This window comes from Elgaria multicarinata, chromosome 6 (assembly GCF_023053635.1).
Source record: "Elgaria multicarinata webbii isolate HBS135686 ecotype San Diego chromosome 6, rElgMul1.1.pri, whole genome shotgun sequence".
Classification (NCBI taxonomy): Eukaryota; Metazoa; Chordata; class Lepidosauria; order Squamata; family Anguidae; genus Elgaria; species Elgaria multicarinata.
The window spans coordinates 67,945-86,715 of NC_086176.1; the positions used below are offsets into that span (position 1 = coordinate 67,945).

General features: G+C 41.6%; 1 protein-coding gene across 1 annotated transcript in view; it reads left to right on the forward strand.

Annotated features, from left to right (window-relative positions):
• The window catches only part of PIK3AP1 (phosphoinositide-3-kinase adaptor protein 1), a 72,545-nt gene that overhangs the window by 30,008 nt on the left and 23,766 nt on the right, over positions 1–18,771 (forward strand). Inside the window, exons 3-7 of the mRNA XM_063128847.1 lie at positions 5,434–5,585; positions 8,273–8,417; positions 10,153–10,295; positions 11,702–11,831; positions 15,994–16,190. Coding sequence (XP_062984917.1) covers positions 5,434–5,585; positions 8,273–8,417; positions 10,153–10,295; positions 11,702–11,831; positions 15,994–16,190 — 767 coding nt within the window. The remainder of the gene's footprint in view (positions 1–5,433; positions 5,586–8,272; positions 8,418–10,152; positions 10,296–11,701; positions 11,832–15,993; positions 16,191–18,771) is intronic.

Genomic DNA, 18,771 nt, shown 5'->3' on the forward strand with positions numbered 1-18,771 from the left:
CGCAGCAGAGAGGAGCGAACCTCAGGGCTTTGCTAGTGCTGAATGATTGATTTATTGGGCTCGATACTCTTCTATTTGTTTTGTTTAGAGATGTACCTTTGCATTCTGTGGTTATCTGAATTTTTCCTATTGCTTTCTTCACCATTTCTCCCCCCTTATTAAATAAATTCCTGTCAGCAAATTTTTCATTAGCATTTGTATTTAGTTTTCAAGGTGTCATTGTGTTGTTTTTGTTGGGTAGATAATTTAAAAAAACTATACACAACTGGATTACTTATATTTATAATGGTGTAGGTAGAACTAAAACTGTTAGGGAGATTTGTGCACATCTGCTGGAGGAGCACAGAAACCACAGCAGTAATAGCTCCAAAAAGGACCCATGAAACCGGGGTGGGGGTGGGGGTGGGAGTTAATAACTCCCATTTCTTAACCAGCTGCAGACTCAGGGAAGTGTTGAAATGGTGAAGGACACTGAGAAGTGTCACTTAAACTTTTAAAAGTGAGAGGATTATATTGCCAAGTGGGAGATACTACTTATTCTGTTTGCCCTTTCTCCCAATCTTGTATTTTACGTACTCCACTTCAGCACTCCCTTTGACAGCTGAAACATACAAGGCAATACTACATAAGATAGCTGAATCTACGCTCTTGCATAATTTTTTTTAAAATTAGTTCTGGTTACATAAGTCAAATAATGTTATACATTTACATTCAATTCCAATTTAAATTCTCACCCGGATTTAATATAACTAATCATTAACTTACTTAATACCCTAGGTCACCCTTTTACAGATCATATTTCCTTTCTCTCTTGGGGGCAGGACCTCCTTTCGTTAAACCTATGTTCTCCATAACTCTATATACGTCAATGGAGGCATTCTCCCATGTTCAGCTTTATTTACAAAATCAATGAATTTCCTCCATACCCCTTCAAATTTGTCTTCATTTGATTGTCCTCATGCTATCCTTAACTTCTGAGTCAATTTTTCTGTCAGAGCGATCTGCCATACTCTTTGATACCAATTTTTAATATAGAGGCCTTTACTATCTTTCCAGTGCTTGGCTATCAATCATCTTGCCACTAACAATAGATGACTTACTTAGCAGGTTGATATCAACCTTACTTAGCAGGTTGATATCTAATCCTATATATAAGTTTAGCAAGGCTGGGTGTGGAGATGGGTGAACCCATTGTCCAGTTATTGAACTAATCTCTTGGAATACTGATATCCAAAAATCATTTCCCTTAGCCCAAGACCACCACATATGTATGTATATATGTTCTTGTGCCTGAGCATCTCTTCCAACACTCTGGGGATGTCCCCGGGCTCATCATTGATAGTTTCCTAGGTGTTAGATATCATCCATGTGTCAATTTTAACAATTCCTTATTTTTAATTGATATTGTTTTAAATGGGTACCTTTCCCACAATGCAGTCCAATGTTTTTCCTCTATATGAATTCCGAGATCTGTTTCCCACACCATCTGGAGTGAATTTTTTATACTGACTTCCTGAGCTGTTATCCACTTATATAAATTAGAGGTCAAACCTTTTGTTACTCTTATTTACCTCACCGCTTCCGTTCAAATACCGTCAAATTCCTTGTAGCCCCAATTTGTATTGCTGGCTGAGAGAGAAAGGCACGTACTTGTGTAATTTTTAACCACTGTCCCCACTCCTGGCATATTTTTTCTATCAATTGTTTCTGATTGATCAGTTGTTCATTTTTAAAGAAATCCATAAAGTGGTACAATCCTTTGGATTGCCACTTAGCCATTTCCACAGCTGTTAATCTCCCTAGAAAGGCTGGGTGGTGAGCCACCGGAATTAGCCGCGAGAGCACTGGAGTTAATATTTCCACCCTCAATTTCCACACTTTCAATGTAGTCAATGTAAATGGATTATGTACCTGCTCCACTAATCGAAAATTGTGTTTCAAGTATGTCCAGATACTGGTTAAAGTTCCCTCAGACCTTATTCCTTCCATCTTCACCCACTTAGAAGTATCTCCTTCTATCAGAAGGATTATGTGTTTAAGTTGGTTGGGCACATACTAACATGTCAGGTTTGGGATTCCCCACCCACCCTTCTCATGTTGCTTGTATAAGAGTGATTTGCATATCCTGGGTTTTTTTGTACCGAATATAAATAAATTAAGTTGTCTCTGCCAATGTTGTAACTGACTTTTCTGAATCCAGACCGGCAATGTTTGAAATAAAAAAAAAGCATTTTGGGACCAACATCATCTTAATGGCAAGTAGGTGATCTGTAATGCCTAACTGTTGCTTCTTCCTCTTCCTTATCTCTGAACTAATGGTCTTCCATACTTTTTTATAATTTGCTTCATATAATTTGTTTAGATTCCTAGTAATTTGGACCTCTAAATACCTAAAACTTACGTGACAGAGCAGTATCCCCACCTTTTTAGAAAGGTGTGTGTGTGTGTGTGTGTGTGTGTGTGTGTGTGTATAATTTAGACACATTATCTCTGATTTACTGTAGTTTACCTCCAAACCAGCTACCAAACTAAAGTTCTCTAGTTCTTGTTTCAAGTGGGGTTGGTTTATGGTCAGAACCATGTCATCTGCATAAAGCCCTAGCAAATGAACCTTGTTTTCTATTTTTACCCCCTTAATATTTGGATTGTCTCGAAAGTTTTGAGCCAGGGGTTCCAATGGTAGTATAAATAATAATGGTGAAAGAGGGAATCCTTGTTTTGTATTGAAGGGCACAGTTGCCCTTCAATACCGCTATAAAGCAGTCGTGTAAATCCAAGACAATAAAGGACCAGAGCATCTTTGCTGGCCCTTTGCACTCCAACTTCCCCATCTGGAATTTGATCTGAAAGACCAAGAAAAAGTGTGGGTGCACAAAGGATAAGTTGTAAGCAAGCATAATTTATGTCATTGCATGTCATCACAGGGAACTTCTGTTAGGATATCAGCTTTAGCTTCCAGTTTCCTGGCTTTGTGGAGCTTGAGCCAACATGAGATCTTAAACTGGTCTTAAACTAGTAGGGTTTTTTAAAAATCATTGAATATATTATTATTATTATTATTATTATTATTTATTACATTTATATACATTTATATACCGCCTCATAGCCGAAGCTCTCTGGGTGGTTTACAAAAGTTAAAAATAGTGAACACTAAAAAGAAATATACAAAATTTAAAACCATAAAAAGCATAAAATACAAAAAAAAGGACAATATCCATTTAAAAACAACTATTCTGGGGTCAGTTAAAAAACTCAGCATATGCTGTTAAATGCCTGGGAGAAGAGAAAAGTCTTGACCTGGCACCGAAAAGATAACAACGTTGGTGCCAGGCAAGCCTCGTCAGGGAGATCATTCCATAATTGAGGGGCCACCATCGAAAAGGCCCTCTCCCTGGTTGCCATTCTCCAAGCTTCCTCGGGGTAGGCACCTGGAGAAGGACCTTAGATGTTGGTCCCAAGCCATGTTGGGCTTTATAGGTTAAAACCAGCACCTTGAATTGGGCTCGGAAACGTATAGGCAGCCAATGCAAGTGGGCCAGAATCGGTGTTATATGCTCAAACCTCCCTGCACCAGCTATCAATCTGGCCGCTGCATTTTGCACAAGCTGCAGCTTCCGAACCATCTTCAAAGGCTGCCCCATGTAGAGACCATTGCAGTAATCTAATTTGGAAGTTACCAGAGTATGGACAACTGAAGCTAGGTTATCCCTGTTCAGATAGGGGTGTAGCTGGGCCACCAACCGGAGTTGGTAGAAAGCACTCCATGCCACCGAGGCCACCTGAGCCTCAAGTGACAGAGATGGTTCTAGGAGAACCCCCAAGCTACGAACCTGCTCCTTCAGGAGGAGTGCAACCCCATCCAGAACCGGTTGAACACCCACTATCTGGTCAAACGAACCATCCACTAACAGCATCTCAGTCTTGTCTGGATTGAGTTTCAGTTTATTTGCCCTCATCCAGTCCATTGTCGCCTCACCTGATGAAGATGAAAAGGAGAAATAGAGCTGTGTGTCATCAGCATACTGATGACAACGCACTCCAGAACTCCAAATGACCTCACCCAGTGGTTTCATGTAAATGTTAAACAGCATGGTGAACAATATAGAATCATCCAGGAGAACATATTTTCAAACATCCCAGATGGAGAAAGTAAGATATACTGAGGTCAATGACACTACTCATGTGTACATTTTCATAGTTACATCTTTATGGTAAAAGTTCGATTCAACTTGGGAAGCTTTGATGTATGAACTAGACAGATCCTGTAACTGATTACTTATTTTTCACAAGTACAATCTCAGTTGACTTCATTATCACAGAGACATTGACATTGATGTCTCCAAATCCATCTTCTATTGCCCTAATATGGATTGTGGATTTTTTTTCTTATTGACCAATGCAGCTTTTATTGTACAGGCAGTGGCACTAGAAAAGACAATGGCACTTAAAATCTTATTAGGCTATACGCTACAGATTTGGTAACCTTAGAAACAAGTATTAAGTACTGTTCTGTGGAATTAATGATGAGCCAAAGTGCTACCCCCCTCTCCACATTTACCTGCCCTACTCAAGGGCTTTCAAATGGGGTGTGCCATTTAGATGGTTTTTCAGGGGGTGACAACACAAGTGTAGGGGCCAAAATGCACCATCACCACTGGAGTTTCTCAATAGTTGTCACTCCCTCCCCACAAAGCTCCCTAAAGCAATACTGTGTGATGACATAGTGGCATTTTTACAAGGGTAAATAGAAAAGATAGTGGACCTCGGTGGCAGCCACCATTTCCCCTGTCTGAGAGAATCTGCATCATCATGTAGAATAGCTTCAGGGCTGTTGGGGCAGCAGGGAATAGCAGCCACCAGGATGAAATTTTGCAGTGGTGGTGCAAATAATACACAGTCAGTGGGAAGCCAACATTCTATAAATATAAAACTTTGTATATCATGTGTTATATGCATTATGTTTAACTTCTGTATTTCTTGTTTTTCTTTTTTTCTGTTGGTGTTTGTATTTTTTTTAATGCAAAGGCCATTGGCCAAGAGCAATAAAATTTGACTGACTGATTAATTCCCTCTTGATAGCAGAAGTTGAATTTAGTGTTGCATTGTTGACTCTCATAGGTCATACTTAGCATTTTGAAACCAAAATGAGCTTTTTTCCGTTTTAACCTGAGTGATGCTAGTAGGTCACAACGAGAACCTAATTCTAACCTAACCTAAGTCCAATGGGCTCTTTTAATTCTAACTAATTCATTATCAAGATAAATGTGATAACATTCATTATTTGGGCAGATTGCACGTCACTTCTAAGTACTAATTAATTCAGTTTGAAACACATAAAAGTTCAACTTCCTTTTAAGGGACTTCCTTAGTTAAGTAACTAACTTGTTGTTGAACTGCTTTTAGAAATCATGTTACTTGTTCTGCTCTGCTTAGATTCTGGTTGTGATTCAGTGACTGATGCAGAAGTGGAGGATGACAGAGACCTACAAGATTCGTGCAGTACTACAATGAGTCGGCAGCATGGGACCTTAGTGACCACACCAGGAAGTCTAATTGCAGTGCAGCCGGATCGCATACGCTGTGGGGTACAGTATGTCTCTATTCCTTCAAAGTTGTTATAAGACAGCAGACTGCAGGGGTAGGGAGGATGCTGTATTGTGGATTTAGGATTGGCCCAAAGCATTTTACTGCCTGAGGTGAAGGATCATAGAATAGTAGAGTTGGAAGGGGCCTATAAGGCCATCGAGTCCAACCCCCCTCCCATTCCATGTACAAAAGCCGACTGGCCTGGCCCATGGATCTGTCTTCAACACTCATGATAGTGCAGCATACTCTGCCATACCCGAAGGCAGAAGCTAGCTCAGGGGGCGCAAGGCCTACAGCTCTCTCTCCTTCTACACCTTGCTGCCAACTTCCAGTATCTGCTGCCTGAGGCAACCACCTCACTTTTTGAATTGAAGCCTACAGTCCAGTCAGCCCCCTCCTACTCATGTGAGTGCAGCTGTCCCCCTATGAGAGGGCTGCCAATGAGGGTATATGGAGCATATAATCCTGCATGTGGAGTAGTGTATACAGGAGGGGTGAAGTGGAAGCACTGAGGAACTGGATCATATCTTTCATGCTGGGAGAGAGATAACGCCCGCATAATTACCTTAGTAATCCTTATGAAAACATCTTCATAACAGCATCATAGACAGTAATATTATCCTTCTATTGCAGAGTGTAGTGTGTAGTTGAAGCTTAGCTTTTTGTTTAATATAGTGTACATGGCTCCACTTTGGATCAGGGTTACTGGGAGGGGAAGATTAAACCTCCCCCACCCTAAACACATACCATTCCTCCCCACCCCAAAAAACCTGCCTGTGTGCATGGGGTGGGGGTTAAAACAAGAAAAAAACCCAGTCTATATTGACATCAATGAAGCCTTTTTTCTTCTTTTAACCATCCCATGAAGGGGGATTTCAGGGGGGAAATGGTGTGTGTGTGAGTACAGCACCATGTACATTGATGGTGCTATATAAATAATAATAATAATAATAATAATAATAATAATAATAATAATAATAATAAATCTTCGTCTCCCACGGTGTGGTGGTCCCAATCCAAAGAAGGTCTATGCATGCTTACCCTAGAGTAAACAAAAAAACTAACCCCAGCTATACGATTAGTGTAACATGTAGTTTGGTTCTGAGTTGCCTCAAGCAGGGCTATGTGTTTTTCTTGGTGCCACAGAAGTATAGAAAGAAAATCATAGAGTGATTGGGGCAGGTTCCAGGTTTACAAGATATTCAGCTTTCTTCCTTTCCTTTCCCTTTCCCTCTTTCCTCCTGAAGCTAAGCTGAAGCATGAAGCTCACCCATTGGATCTTAAAGGCTCTCCTGCTCGCTGCCTGCCTCTCTGTCAGGAGCTGACAGACTGCATCGCTCCCCCCTCTCAGAAGGAGCAGGGAGGCTGTCTCTCGCAGGGTCCCAAAACATTTAAGCTGGGGAACGAATTGCCTTGGTTAGGAGTGAAAACCTCCCAGCTTAACCAGAGATATGACTCTATGAGAAAAGGGTGACATAGCTATGATTGGCCGGGCCTATCCAGGGAATGAGGCCTGCTCTTGTCAGCTAAAGCCTGCTAAAATCTATTTACTGTCTATCTACACAGGTCTCTTAGCAGCATTTTGGAACTCTGTGAAATCCATATTTCTGCTCATTAACAAACTCACTACAATGGATTGTCTAATCTAGAAGATACTCTTAGGGTGCCATTGTATATGATCTGCCCTGACTACTCATAAGCCTCCAAACTTGGAGGCTTACAAATACTCTATGAAGAGCGGGCGCTCTGCTTTTAAGCTGTCTGGGGTGGGTGGGTCATAGGATTGCTCCCTTAATTGTTTTTAAAGGTACAATGGAAAAACATTGTTCTTTGATTTTAATAATGGTCTATGCTGCAACTGGTCAGCTTTTACATAGTGCTGTGGTTCCTGATAGTGCTTTGTCCACCTCATAGTTCTCTGCAAATCAGGTGGGTTTGGGGCCAAAGAACTAATGGAAAGGAACTCCTATGAGCATCTGGGTGAACAGATCAACAGAGCAGCCACCAAAGTCTGGTGGAAAATCCCCTGGAGATTTCTGGAATCTAACTGGCTTCATTAGTCTCTGGAAGATGAACAAACTAAACTGCCCCCCAGGGGCATAAGTGTCGGGTTTTGCCTGAATTTGGAGTTTTGTATTCAAATGTTTTATGAAGAATCAAGGTGAGGAATTAGAATTAACTGAAAAGAGTGTGGGTGGAGAATGAAGTCAGTGGTTTATGGAATCAGAACCTTGGGTTATAGTTGTGTAAAATGAAGAAATCTCAACCCCCAAAACCTGTTCAGTTGCAGCTTGGGAAAAACTAGCATCACTGTTAATTCTCTCTCTTTCTCTCCAAAGAGCAACAGGAACCTGACATTCTTAGAGTTCTGCTCAGGATGCCATGCTCTTTGCTCTACAGAAAGATTCATTTTTATAGCTAATCACAGAAAATATACTTGTTTTTAGACTGATCAGTTTTGAAGTTGTTGATTTATTCTGTTTATGAATAGATGTTACTGTTTTATTATGTGTTTTCATGTTCCTACATTTGAATGCTTTTAAAATTCCATGTCACTTTGGGCACATTTTTTGGAGAATGATTCTGCTAAGTCTTTTAATAAATAAATAGTGACTATACAGTACTCAAGATTCTCAAGAGCCCAGGGATATTACTGTGTTTTTTAAACGTGATACTCTTCTTCTAGGTGCAAACGATAGCTTACATCATCTTAAAATGTAAGTTGGATAGCCAAGTAAAAATGGAAGTGGAATTTTCTTCTGAGAAACACCAGTCAGTACAAGCACCAGCCAGGATGGAGAACGAGTATACAGTCTCAGTTTGCACACCTGGTAGGTACAAAAAGTGGCCTCCTTTTACTAAAGTGCATCTATGTAGCAGAAAATATGAGCCAAATTCTCCTCATCTCAAAGGTGAAGCAAAAACTATTAAGCTCCTTTTCTTAATCAAAGCCCCCAAAAGTAACTACTAGAATTTGTTTATGTAAGGCCACATACTGATAGAATGCATAGAATTAAAACATCCTGATAGACCATGCTTCCTGTTTTTACACTTCTAAATAAAGTCTGAAGTGGGGGCTTACGTGTCTCATGGGTTGATGCATAAGCTTCAGATGTGGGGAGAGCAAGTCTCCAACAGGAAGCAGAAGCTCATTTGTGCTTCCTCTTTCCCCCACTTTCTGCCAAATGTCCAAAGCTGCTGTTAATTTTCAATGTGTGATATTTTTAAAAGCATGTGAGAACTTTTCTTTGGTTTTCAAATGTGAAGAGTAATGTGTCATTCTATATTTGGATAGGTAAGTTATTTTTTATTTAAATGATAATCTGCAAATCTGTACATATGTACATGAACATATGTACAAATGAATTCTTAATGAAAGTAAGATTTCTGTACAGAAATTTCACTCACTTTCCTAAACACATTAATGTAAATCTTCGTTGATATGAGTTTGCATGAACCCTGTTGAGTTTTAATGTCAACTTTGTTAGTATAGTTTGTCAGTGTTGAACTACAGCAGGTCACATCAGACACTGTAGCTGGCATTCAGCAGTCTTCATCAAGAATGTTCACGCCAGCTAAAGTGTCGCCAGATGTTGCAGCTGCTCTAGTCAAGTACTTCTAGAGTCACCATGTGTTTTTTTAATAGAAGGGGCACTTTTAACCATGGGGAGTCTGACAAACAACACAATACCCGAGGTGGTTTATGAACCATCATTGTTGGGCTTTTCTCCCTCCACACAACATGTTAAGACAGTGGTTCCCAAAGTGGGCGAGAGAAATACAAGAAAACCAATCCTCACCTGTCAACAGGTGCATCTCTGCATTCTCTGCATTCTTCAAAAGATGAAGTTTTCAAAAGGAGCCCTACATAAAACATATTGTAGCAGTCTAATCTTGAAGCCACCAAGTCATGAATGGCATCTTTATTTTCCAACAGCAAGTTTTAGAATTTTAAATTTTGTATACTCGTTTTTAGCTTAATTTTAGAATTTCTGTAAACCGCCCAGAGAGCCCTGGCTATGGGAGCGGTGTATAAGTGCAATAAATAAAATAAAATAAAATAAAATAAATAAGTGTAGCTTGCATTATCAGCCAAAGCTAAGTCACTTCAGGCCACAGCTCCAAGAGCAATTCTGGGTCCAGCAGCACCCACAAGTTACAAAGCTGATCCTTACATGGAATTGTGATGCCATCTAGAATGGGCATATCTCAAGTCCACAGTGTTTCTTATCTGGACTGTTTCTTATCTGGATTGCATCTACGTAAGTTGACCTTGCAAGAGCAGCTAGGATGACCAATGTTGAAATTCTTATAATCATTTCAATACGTCAATTTAAAATCTAAGAATCAAAATCAAGAATAGAACCAAAAACAGCAATACAATTTGAATGCAGTGTTCTTTGCAGCTCTTCAGTGTCTGAACATTCAGCTGTACTTGGGTTTAATGACGACGCACCCTACTTTACAGGTATTCACACATATTGAAGCTTTTCTTGGCTGCTTCTTTTGGCATTGTGAATTTTCTTTTGGACATTGCTGATAATTAATCTTTGTCTTCCCTCCCAGACTTATCACCTGGAATTGTATGCCTGCGATTGTTTTCTGGGGATTTAATGATAGCTGAAGCAACCATCAGCTATTACACGGACATGGAAGAAATTAGCAATTTGCTGGCTACTGCAGCAAATCCAGTGGAATTCATGTGTCAGGTAAAATGTTAAAGTAGCTTTTGATGGGGCAGAGTTGATGACTTGAATAAGTGAGCAACCTCCGAGAGATGGCCAATTGCATACTAACATAATTATTATAGCCATGATTGACTTCCTGAGCGTCCAGAGGGCAGTGGAATCAATTCTGAGGCCTGTAGAAGTGGAAGGAGCTGGAGACTCCAGGAGCAGCTGTTTGGGTAAAGTTACTTCTGGAATGAGTGGAAGGTGGGCGCTGACAGATGTGTGTGTGTGTGCCTGTTTCCCCTCCCTCTTTTTCTGTTTCCCCATTTTCTCTGTGGCCCAGTTTACAGGTAATGAGAAGCCACCATCAGTGAATTTCCCCACAGGGCTTCTCATTGTGGTGGTGGTTGTCATTTTGAATATTCGAGCCACAGCAGGGACACACCATAGCTTCTCGTTATGTGCAAACCTAGTGAGGGTGGATTGTTGGGGTGGTTGACAAGCCACCGGCAAACCTAAATCAGCCCATGAGCTCTACGTGGCTTGTCAACCAACCCAACAACCCACCCTCACCTGGTTCGCACATAATGAGTGGGGGCTTGGATTGGCAACTTGGTGCATGTGGGTGGGTTGTAGTGATTGTGCAAACCAGATCTTTGTCTCTGCATGTTTCTCCTCCTCCCCCTGACTTCTGCCTCCTTGTGTGTGTGTGTGTCTGAGAGAGAGAGATAAGGGACAGTAAGTGAGAGTGAGAATGAGTAAATATTTGTCAGTGGGGCGTAGGTTGGCCATGTGCGCTATTTTACAGAGGGCAATCCTTTGTTTGACACATCCTCTATTTGAAGCATCCTCTAGTCCAAGTTCAGTTTAAAAATCAAGAATCATAAGAAGTCAGCTGGTCACAGCCTTCCCCACTGTGGAAAGATGTGTTGTACTTTTATTTCGATCCTGATGTTACTTCTTTTGTTGTTCTTTTGCCCTCTTTCATTCTAATTTTTGGTGATGCATTTCCTCTCTTTTGGCAATATATGAGTGGCCACTATAGTGGGGAGCTCTCAACATTTTGTGATGCCACCACATCACACATTGTTTTGGTTAGTGTTTTCAGTTGAGGGTCCCCCTCTTTTTGTTTTCTTTTGTGCCCCCCATGGCAGCCATTTTGCAGTTGCACCCACAGCACTTTTTAAAAATGCCAATTGTGCCCATGGTCGCAGAAAGATTGAGGACCCCTTCTATAATCTCATTAAGAGTGTGTGTGTGCTGAAAATCCTAATTTTTCTCATCAGGTGACAAGCCACCACTAACCCTAGATATGCAGCAGTCCATATCGTGGAATAATTCCTATATTCTTGAGATTTTAAAAAGCTGGTCTGACCTTTAATATATTAAAAATCAGTGTCTGGTTTAAATATTTATGGTATCAATGGCTTTCTTCTTGCATTCAGGCATTTAAAATAGTACCTTTCAACACAGAAGCTCTGGACAAAATCCTGACAGAGTCATTGAAGAAGAACCTTCCTGCATGTGGCTTGCATCTCTTAGGCATCAACCAGCTAGAAGAAGAAGACATTACTAGTGAGTGTAGTGGTGGTTTGGAAAAAAAATCACTCCATGAATACTGAAGTTCTGGAATTGAATAATATTGTGTTAGCATTACAATTGTAGGAATGAAATTATATCATTTTGGCATGTGTGACAAGCTCACACAATGCAAGCTTTGAGAGCAGCCTTGCCATGTGAGCTGGAATGATGAGAGTTCTGGTCCAGCACATCCAGAGGGCACCACGTTAGGGACAGATGCACTCATAGGTCTGCCCCCCCACTGTCTCCCCACCCCTCGCTCATTGGCTATGCAAGCTTCTGAGGCTTGGCTCGGCATGGCGAGTGCTCAGCAGCTGTCCTCCCCCACTGCTGAAATTCCATCCCTCCCCCCCCCCCATTGCGTCAGTGGGGCATTTACAGCCACCGTTAAAGCAGTGGGAGGCTCTGGAAATTGCATACCTTCCCTGCTGTATTTATTTATTTATTGCATTTCTATACCGTCCCATAGCCGAAGCTCTCTGGGCGGTTTAATGGCAGCTGTGAAGGCCCCATTGACACAGCAAGGGGAAGAGCACTGTTCTGGCAGCAGGCGAGGGTGGCTGCCGTGCGCTTGCCAGGACCTTTCGAGCGAAGGGGGGTCCGCTCTCTTGCTGTGGGTGCCTGGCTGGCTGGGTCCACAGAGGGGGACATGGCAGGGGGAGCCCGTGGGACTCCCGGACTCAGTTGTGCGCTTGCAACATCCCTTGTCTCACCAGGCTGTTTGGTTCCGGCTAAACACAAACGTTTGAGAGCAATATGCCAATTCTAGAAACAGATGCCCTGCCAGGGTTAAACAACATGTGTACACAAGAGTAATTCTGCTACTCAGATCTTCACTTGAGATGCTCAGCTCAGAAACCCACCTCCTCAGTGTTGCAGATGCATGGTTCATTGACTGTTCCGTAGTAGGGATAAAAATGGCATCTAGCAGCCCTTGTTAGCTTTTCCAGAAAATGCTATCCCTATTTGTTTTGTTCAAATTTTATAATTGAACAACATAGTAAAATAAAACAATAACTATTTAAAAACTATCTGTTTTTAACCTTTGTAAACCGCCCAGAGAGCTTCAGCTATGGGGCAAAATATAAATGTAATAAATATAACAACAACAACTATGACTAAAATTTTATTTATTTATTACATTTTTATACCGCCCAATAGCTGAAGCTCTCTGGGAGGTTCATAAAAATTAAAACCATAATAAAACAACGAACAGGTTAAAAACACAAATACAAAATACAGTATAAAAGCACAACCAGGATAAAACAACGCAGCAAAATTGATATAAGATTAAAATACAGAGTTAGAACAGTAAAATTTAAATTTAAGTTAAAATTAAGTGTTAAAATACTGAGAGAATAAAAAGGTCTTCAGCTGGCGACAAAAGGAGTACAGCGTAGGCGCCAGGCAGATCTCTCTGGGGAGCTCATTCCATAACCAGGGTGCCACAGTGGAGAAAGCCCTCCTCCTAGTAGCCACCTGCCTCACTTCCTTTGGCAGGGGCTCAGGGAGAAGGGCCCCTGTGGATGATCTTAAGGTCCAGGCAGGCACATATGGGAGGAGGCGTTCCTTCAAATAACCTGGCCCCAAGCCGTTTAGGGCTTTGAATGTTAATACCAGCACTTTGAATCGGGCCGGACCTGGACTGGCAGCCAATGAAGTTGTAAAAGGACTGGCGTAATGTGATCTCACCAGCCAGTCCCTGTTAGTAAATGTGCTGCCCTCTTTTGTACCAGCTGAAGTTTCCGGACCATTTTCAAAGGCAGCCCCACGTATAACGCATTGCAGTAATCCAAACGAGAGGTAATCAGAGCATGGATAACTGTAGCTAAGCTACAGTTATAGAGTTATAGAGTTGCGTAAGATATCAATTGCCAATTACAAAATATATTTTAATACCTGTTTTTGTTAGTCAGGGAATTATTGGGATATGGTAAATCTAAATTTACGTACTGTAAAGAAAATAGGACCATACTAACCATTTTGCGCTTTAAGAAAGCAAGAACAAGGATATAACCACCTACCGTATTTTCCGGCGTATAAGACGACTTTTTAACCCAGGAAAATCTTCTCAAAAGTCGGGGGTCGTCTTATATTATTATTATTATTATTTATTTATATAGCACCATCAATGTACATGGTGCTGTACAGAGTAAAACAGTATATGCCGGGTGCTGTCTTATAGGGCGGGTGCTGTAACTTCCAAACTTACTGTTTGGGTTCTGAGGGTGTCGGGGGTTGAGGCAGGCAAAGGGAGCGCGAGCTCCTGAGTTCTGTGTGTGTGTGTGTGTGTGTGTGAGAGAGAGAGAGAGAGCGCGAGGAAAGGAAGGAGGAGAGCGAGGGGGGCGAGCAACTCCTGATGGAGGTCTGTGTTCTCTGTGTGTGCGCGCGCGTGTGTGTGTGAGAGAGAGAGAGAGAAAGCGAGCGAGCGAGAGAGCGCGGGTGAGGGAAGGAAGGAGGAGAGCGAGGGGGGGTGAGGAACTCCTGACGGAGGTCTGTGTTCTGTGTGTGTGTGCGCGCGCGTGTGTGTGAGATCTGAGAGGCAGAGAAGGAGGTAATAGGATTGAAATCAAATCTGATGTTTTTTAAATTTTTATTTGGTGTGCATTGGAAGAGGGGTAGTCTTATACGGCGAGTATATCCCAAACTCTATATTTTAACTGGAAAAGTTGGGGGTCGTCTTATACGCCCAGTCGTCTTATACGCCGGAAAATACGGTAATCTACATGGCCGATTTAGCATGGCGGGAGACCACATCAGGGTCGTTTGCGACAGATGACAATGTCGCCAATCTGCAGCAACCCCGCAGCTTCCTTCTGGAAAAGCTGTATTTTTGGAAAGTCCTTTTAGTGTGTCTTTTTTCCTTCAATGTGGCTCCCAAGTGGTTCTGCTGCAGTGTGCCCTGTCCCCCTGCATTAAATTCTGAGCGTAGTGTTTCTGTGACCTGGTCAAGGGCTTGGGCCACCCAGGGTGGTTTCGGACACAGGCTTCCTTTCCCACTTCTCAGTAGCACTATTTCACCCGTTCAGGATAGCACAGCAGCTTGCCTTCCCCATTCACTCTTTCTGCAGAGTATGTGATTTTCCTCTGTGTGGGGGGGGGATGGGGGAGGTGGCTTCCCTGCCAAAACAAGAGTTCAGGGCTGAACCCGAGAACAGCAGCAGCAACAGCCCCCTCCTCTCCGAGGGTTCCCCTTAACTTCTCAGGGGGAAGAACTGGATGAGACTCAGCTTGATGCTGCCTCTGCTTCTCTGCCTGTGCATAGTTACAGCAAAGCATTGGGGCTTGGGTGGCTGCCAACAGATGTGGGGCAAGTGGGCAAGCAGAGGCAGCAGCAGTAGTAGCCAGCGGCGTCTCCAGAAAACTCCAGCCCTAGGCAGGACCTAGCGAGGGGGTGTACTGAGCTTCTGCCTGAGCAGGTGCTTCCTGTCGGCCTGCTCATCCGTCTGTCTCCAGGCTTCAATATTGCTGCTTGCTTCATAGTCCTGGTGGATGCGAGGGGAGAGGTGTAGGGTAGGCTACTGGACATGATTCATGTCTTCCATTAAACGTCCCTCAGCAGCAGGAGAGTGTGCAGAGGGGCAGGGAGTAAGCCCCAGTGATTCGCTGAGGAGCATCTATACAGTTAATGGCAGTCACTTCTACTACCAGGACTCCGCTCACCCTAACCCCAAAGTAAGATGATCTCAAGTGCAGTTTGACCTGTGAAAATCAGGTTTTAGGTAGTGTATACACCACTTTTCTTACTTCGTGTGATGGACCAAAGCCGATTTCATGAAAATCCAGATAAATTTAGAAATGTTTCTGAATGTGTTTCCATGTAGATTGGGCCAAGGTCTTTATGCTATCCCTATTTATGGTGTTCTAGAGAGTAGGCTTCATTCCCATCGAGTAACAATGTGAAAAAAGAGGCCTGGACAGTGCCTCACCTGTACTGTGTGTGCTTTCTAATATATGTTCCGGAATCATTTGTTAAGTGCAAGGATTCCATAGCAGACATGGAGGAGTTCCTCAGCACAACTCATTGATTCCCTCAAATACAAAGTTTGACAACTGTTAATCTCATTTGCAAGTATTGCAGGTATTACTCATTAGGTGATGCTCCAAAAGAAACTTGCATTATTTCCCCCCCCCCTTTTTTTTCTTTTCTTTCCAGGCCAGAGGGATGAAGAGCTGCCAACTCTGCTGCATTTTGCTGCAAAATATGGGCTGAAGAACCTTACAGCCCTATTGCTTACATGCCCAGGAGCGCTGCAGGCCTACAGTGTTGCCAACAAGTATGGTTTCTATCCCAACAACCTTGCAGAAAAAGAGGGTTTCAAAGATCTCCGGCAGTTCATTGATGAATATGTGGTAAGAGGGACGGTTTCCCTTCTGTTCTTTGTTGGTGGGATGCTGTAACTGAGAGAAAAGCACTTTGGACTAAAAGTTTATTACTTACTATTGAACAATAAGGGTTCAGATGCTGTACTTGTAGTGTCGTACCCATAGAAAGTCATAATAGCATTTGAATGCCATCCAGTTCTCTAGAGCAGGAGTAAGAAACTTCAAGAGGTACAGGTGCCATTTTCACTCCAGGTCACCCACACCCACACACCCATGAGCTGCACTTCCCCCTTGCAGGTGACAAAAATGGGGGAAATTAAAAACAATTAAAATGGCATCCATCTTTCATCTCTTTGGTGCTCTATAGCAGCTCTGGATGACATTATCTTTGGGGGGGCGGGATTGTGAAAATGTCTTTGGGGTCCCCAAATGTCTTTGGGGTCCCCACATAATGGGGCTGTGGGGGTTATATGTATCCTATGGGTCATATGTTGCCCACCCTTGCTCTAGAAGATTTTTTAAAATAATGTTTTTATTAAAGATTTTCATATATTCAACATATCACAAACATTATAATACAATATAGTATAATATATCTCCCTCCCCTAAATGAATAATAATAATGATGATGATGATGATGATGAAGAAAACAATGGAGTGAAGCTTATTGCCCTTATTACATTTTTAAGTTATTGGTATTATTATAAATTTACTATAAATTTATTCTATATCGGAAATTTCATACCATTTATACAATCCATATATCCCTAGCTGTGTTCAACATATATGTCAACATCTCAGAATCAATTCTGTGTGAAATAAATTTCCACTATATAGCACTAAATACTAGTGGCTCATCTTTGCCTTGCAGTACTCGTAACTTATGTGTTATTTTTTCACAAACTGCAGTAGACCATATGTTTTTATACCATGCCTCTTTGTCAAGATGATCCAAATTTTTCCACTGTTGTACTATTGTTTGTCTCGCAGCTGCTATTAAGAAAGTTACTAATTGTTTGGCTACAATAGGTTCATTTTTTATTATAATACAAGGATAATAAAAATAATTCTGGGGTAAAATTAATATATTCCTGTAAAATTATCTGTAAAATTAATATATTACAGATAACAATCTGTAATAATTCCTGATGCACCATATGCCAAAACTGTTGAACCCGTGGGCATTCCCACCAGAGGTGATAGTATGTGCCTCTGGTGGAACACCCCCGCCAGCATCTGAGGTGATGTGAGCCATTTGCACTGGGGTCTATACCATCAATGCAGCGTCTTCAAAGATGTTTCCTTAATGGCTGCTGGGACTGACTTGTAGGGTTTTTGTACCCAGAGCTGATTCCATTGGCTATCTGGTATATTAAAGCCAAAGTCAGTCTCCCATACCAATTTTAGTCCCTGTAAAGAGCCTGTTTGTACCTCAACTGAAATTCTGTACAGATACGATGCAATTCCCTTCCCTGTGAATCCTTTTGAAAGATTGATTTCTTCAGTTGCAGTTAATGGCCTAGTAGCATGTAATTTGGTAATTGGAATCCACAACAGGTGCATTTATTTTATTTCTTGTATCCAATTTAAGTTCCATTGTTGTACTTTGGTTTTCAGCTGAACAGGCCGTAGCCCTTCATCTAATAATCTAGAGTATGTTTGTAAACTACCTGACTGTTAGAGCAGTATGACAATGGAACCAGTTACCTGGGGAGGTTGTGGGCTCTCCCACACTAGAGGCATTCAAGAGGCAGCTGGACAGCCATCTGCCAGGGATGCTTTAGGGTGGATTCCTGCATTGAGCAGGGGTTGGACTCGATGGCCTTGTAGGCCCCTTCCAACTCTACTATTCTGTGATTCTATGATTTGTTCTAACTAAGGCCCTATTTACTGTATATAGACTTGAAATTGCCGCAATAGATTTATGTCCCAATTGATATGCTTGAAGAACTGTTAACAAATATAGCCATTCAAGACAATCAAATGCCTTAAAAATATCCAAAGATAATAAGGCTAAGAGTTGTTTTTTATATGAAGCATCCCAGATTATATTCCAAAGTCTTCGAATAGAATCCGCAATATGATGCCTTGGGATAAATCCAGCTTGATCCTGATGCACTATGTCTCTTATAATATGTTGTAGTCTAGATACTAATGTAGAGGAGAACAATTTTTTTATCTTGATTAAACAATATTATAGGATGATAAGATCCCACCTGGATTAGATCTTTCCCTGGCTTCCATATTTATTTATTTATTTATTTATTTATTGCATTTATATACTGCCTCATAGCTGAAGCTCTCTGGGTGGTTTACAAAAGTTAAAAACAGTAAACATTAAAAACAAATATACAAAGTTTAAAAACATAAAAAGCATAAAAACATTATCCTTATAAAAACAGCTATTCTGGGGTCCGTTAAAAAACAAACTCAGTTCATGTTTTAACCCGTAGAGCCTTATACGGCTTGAGACCACAATACCTGACTGAATGCCTCTCCTGACATGAACCTACCTGTATACTATGCTCAACATCTAAGGTCCTCCGAGTGCCTACTCCGAGAGAAGCTCAGAGGATGGAAACAAGGGAGAGGGCCTTTTCAGTGGTGC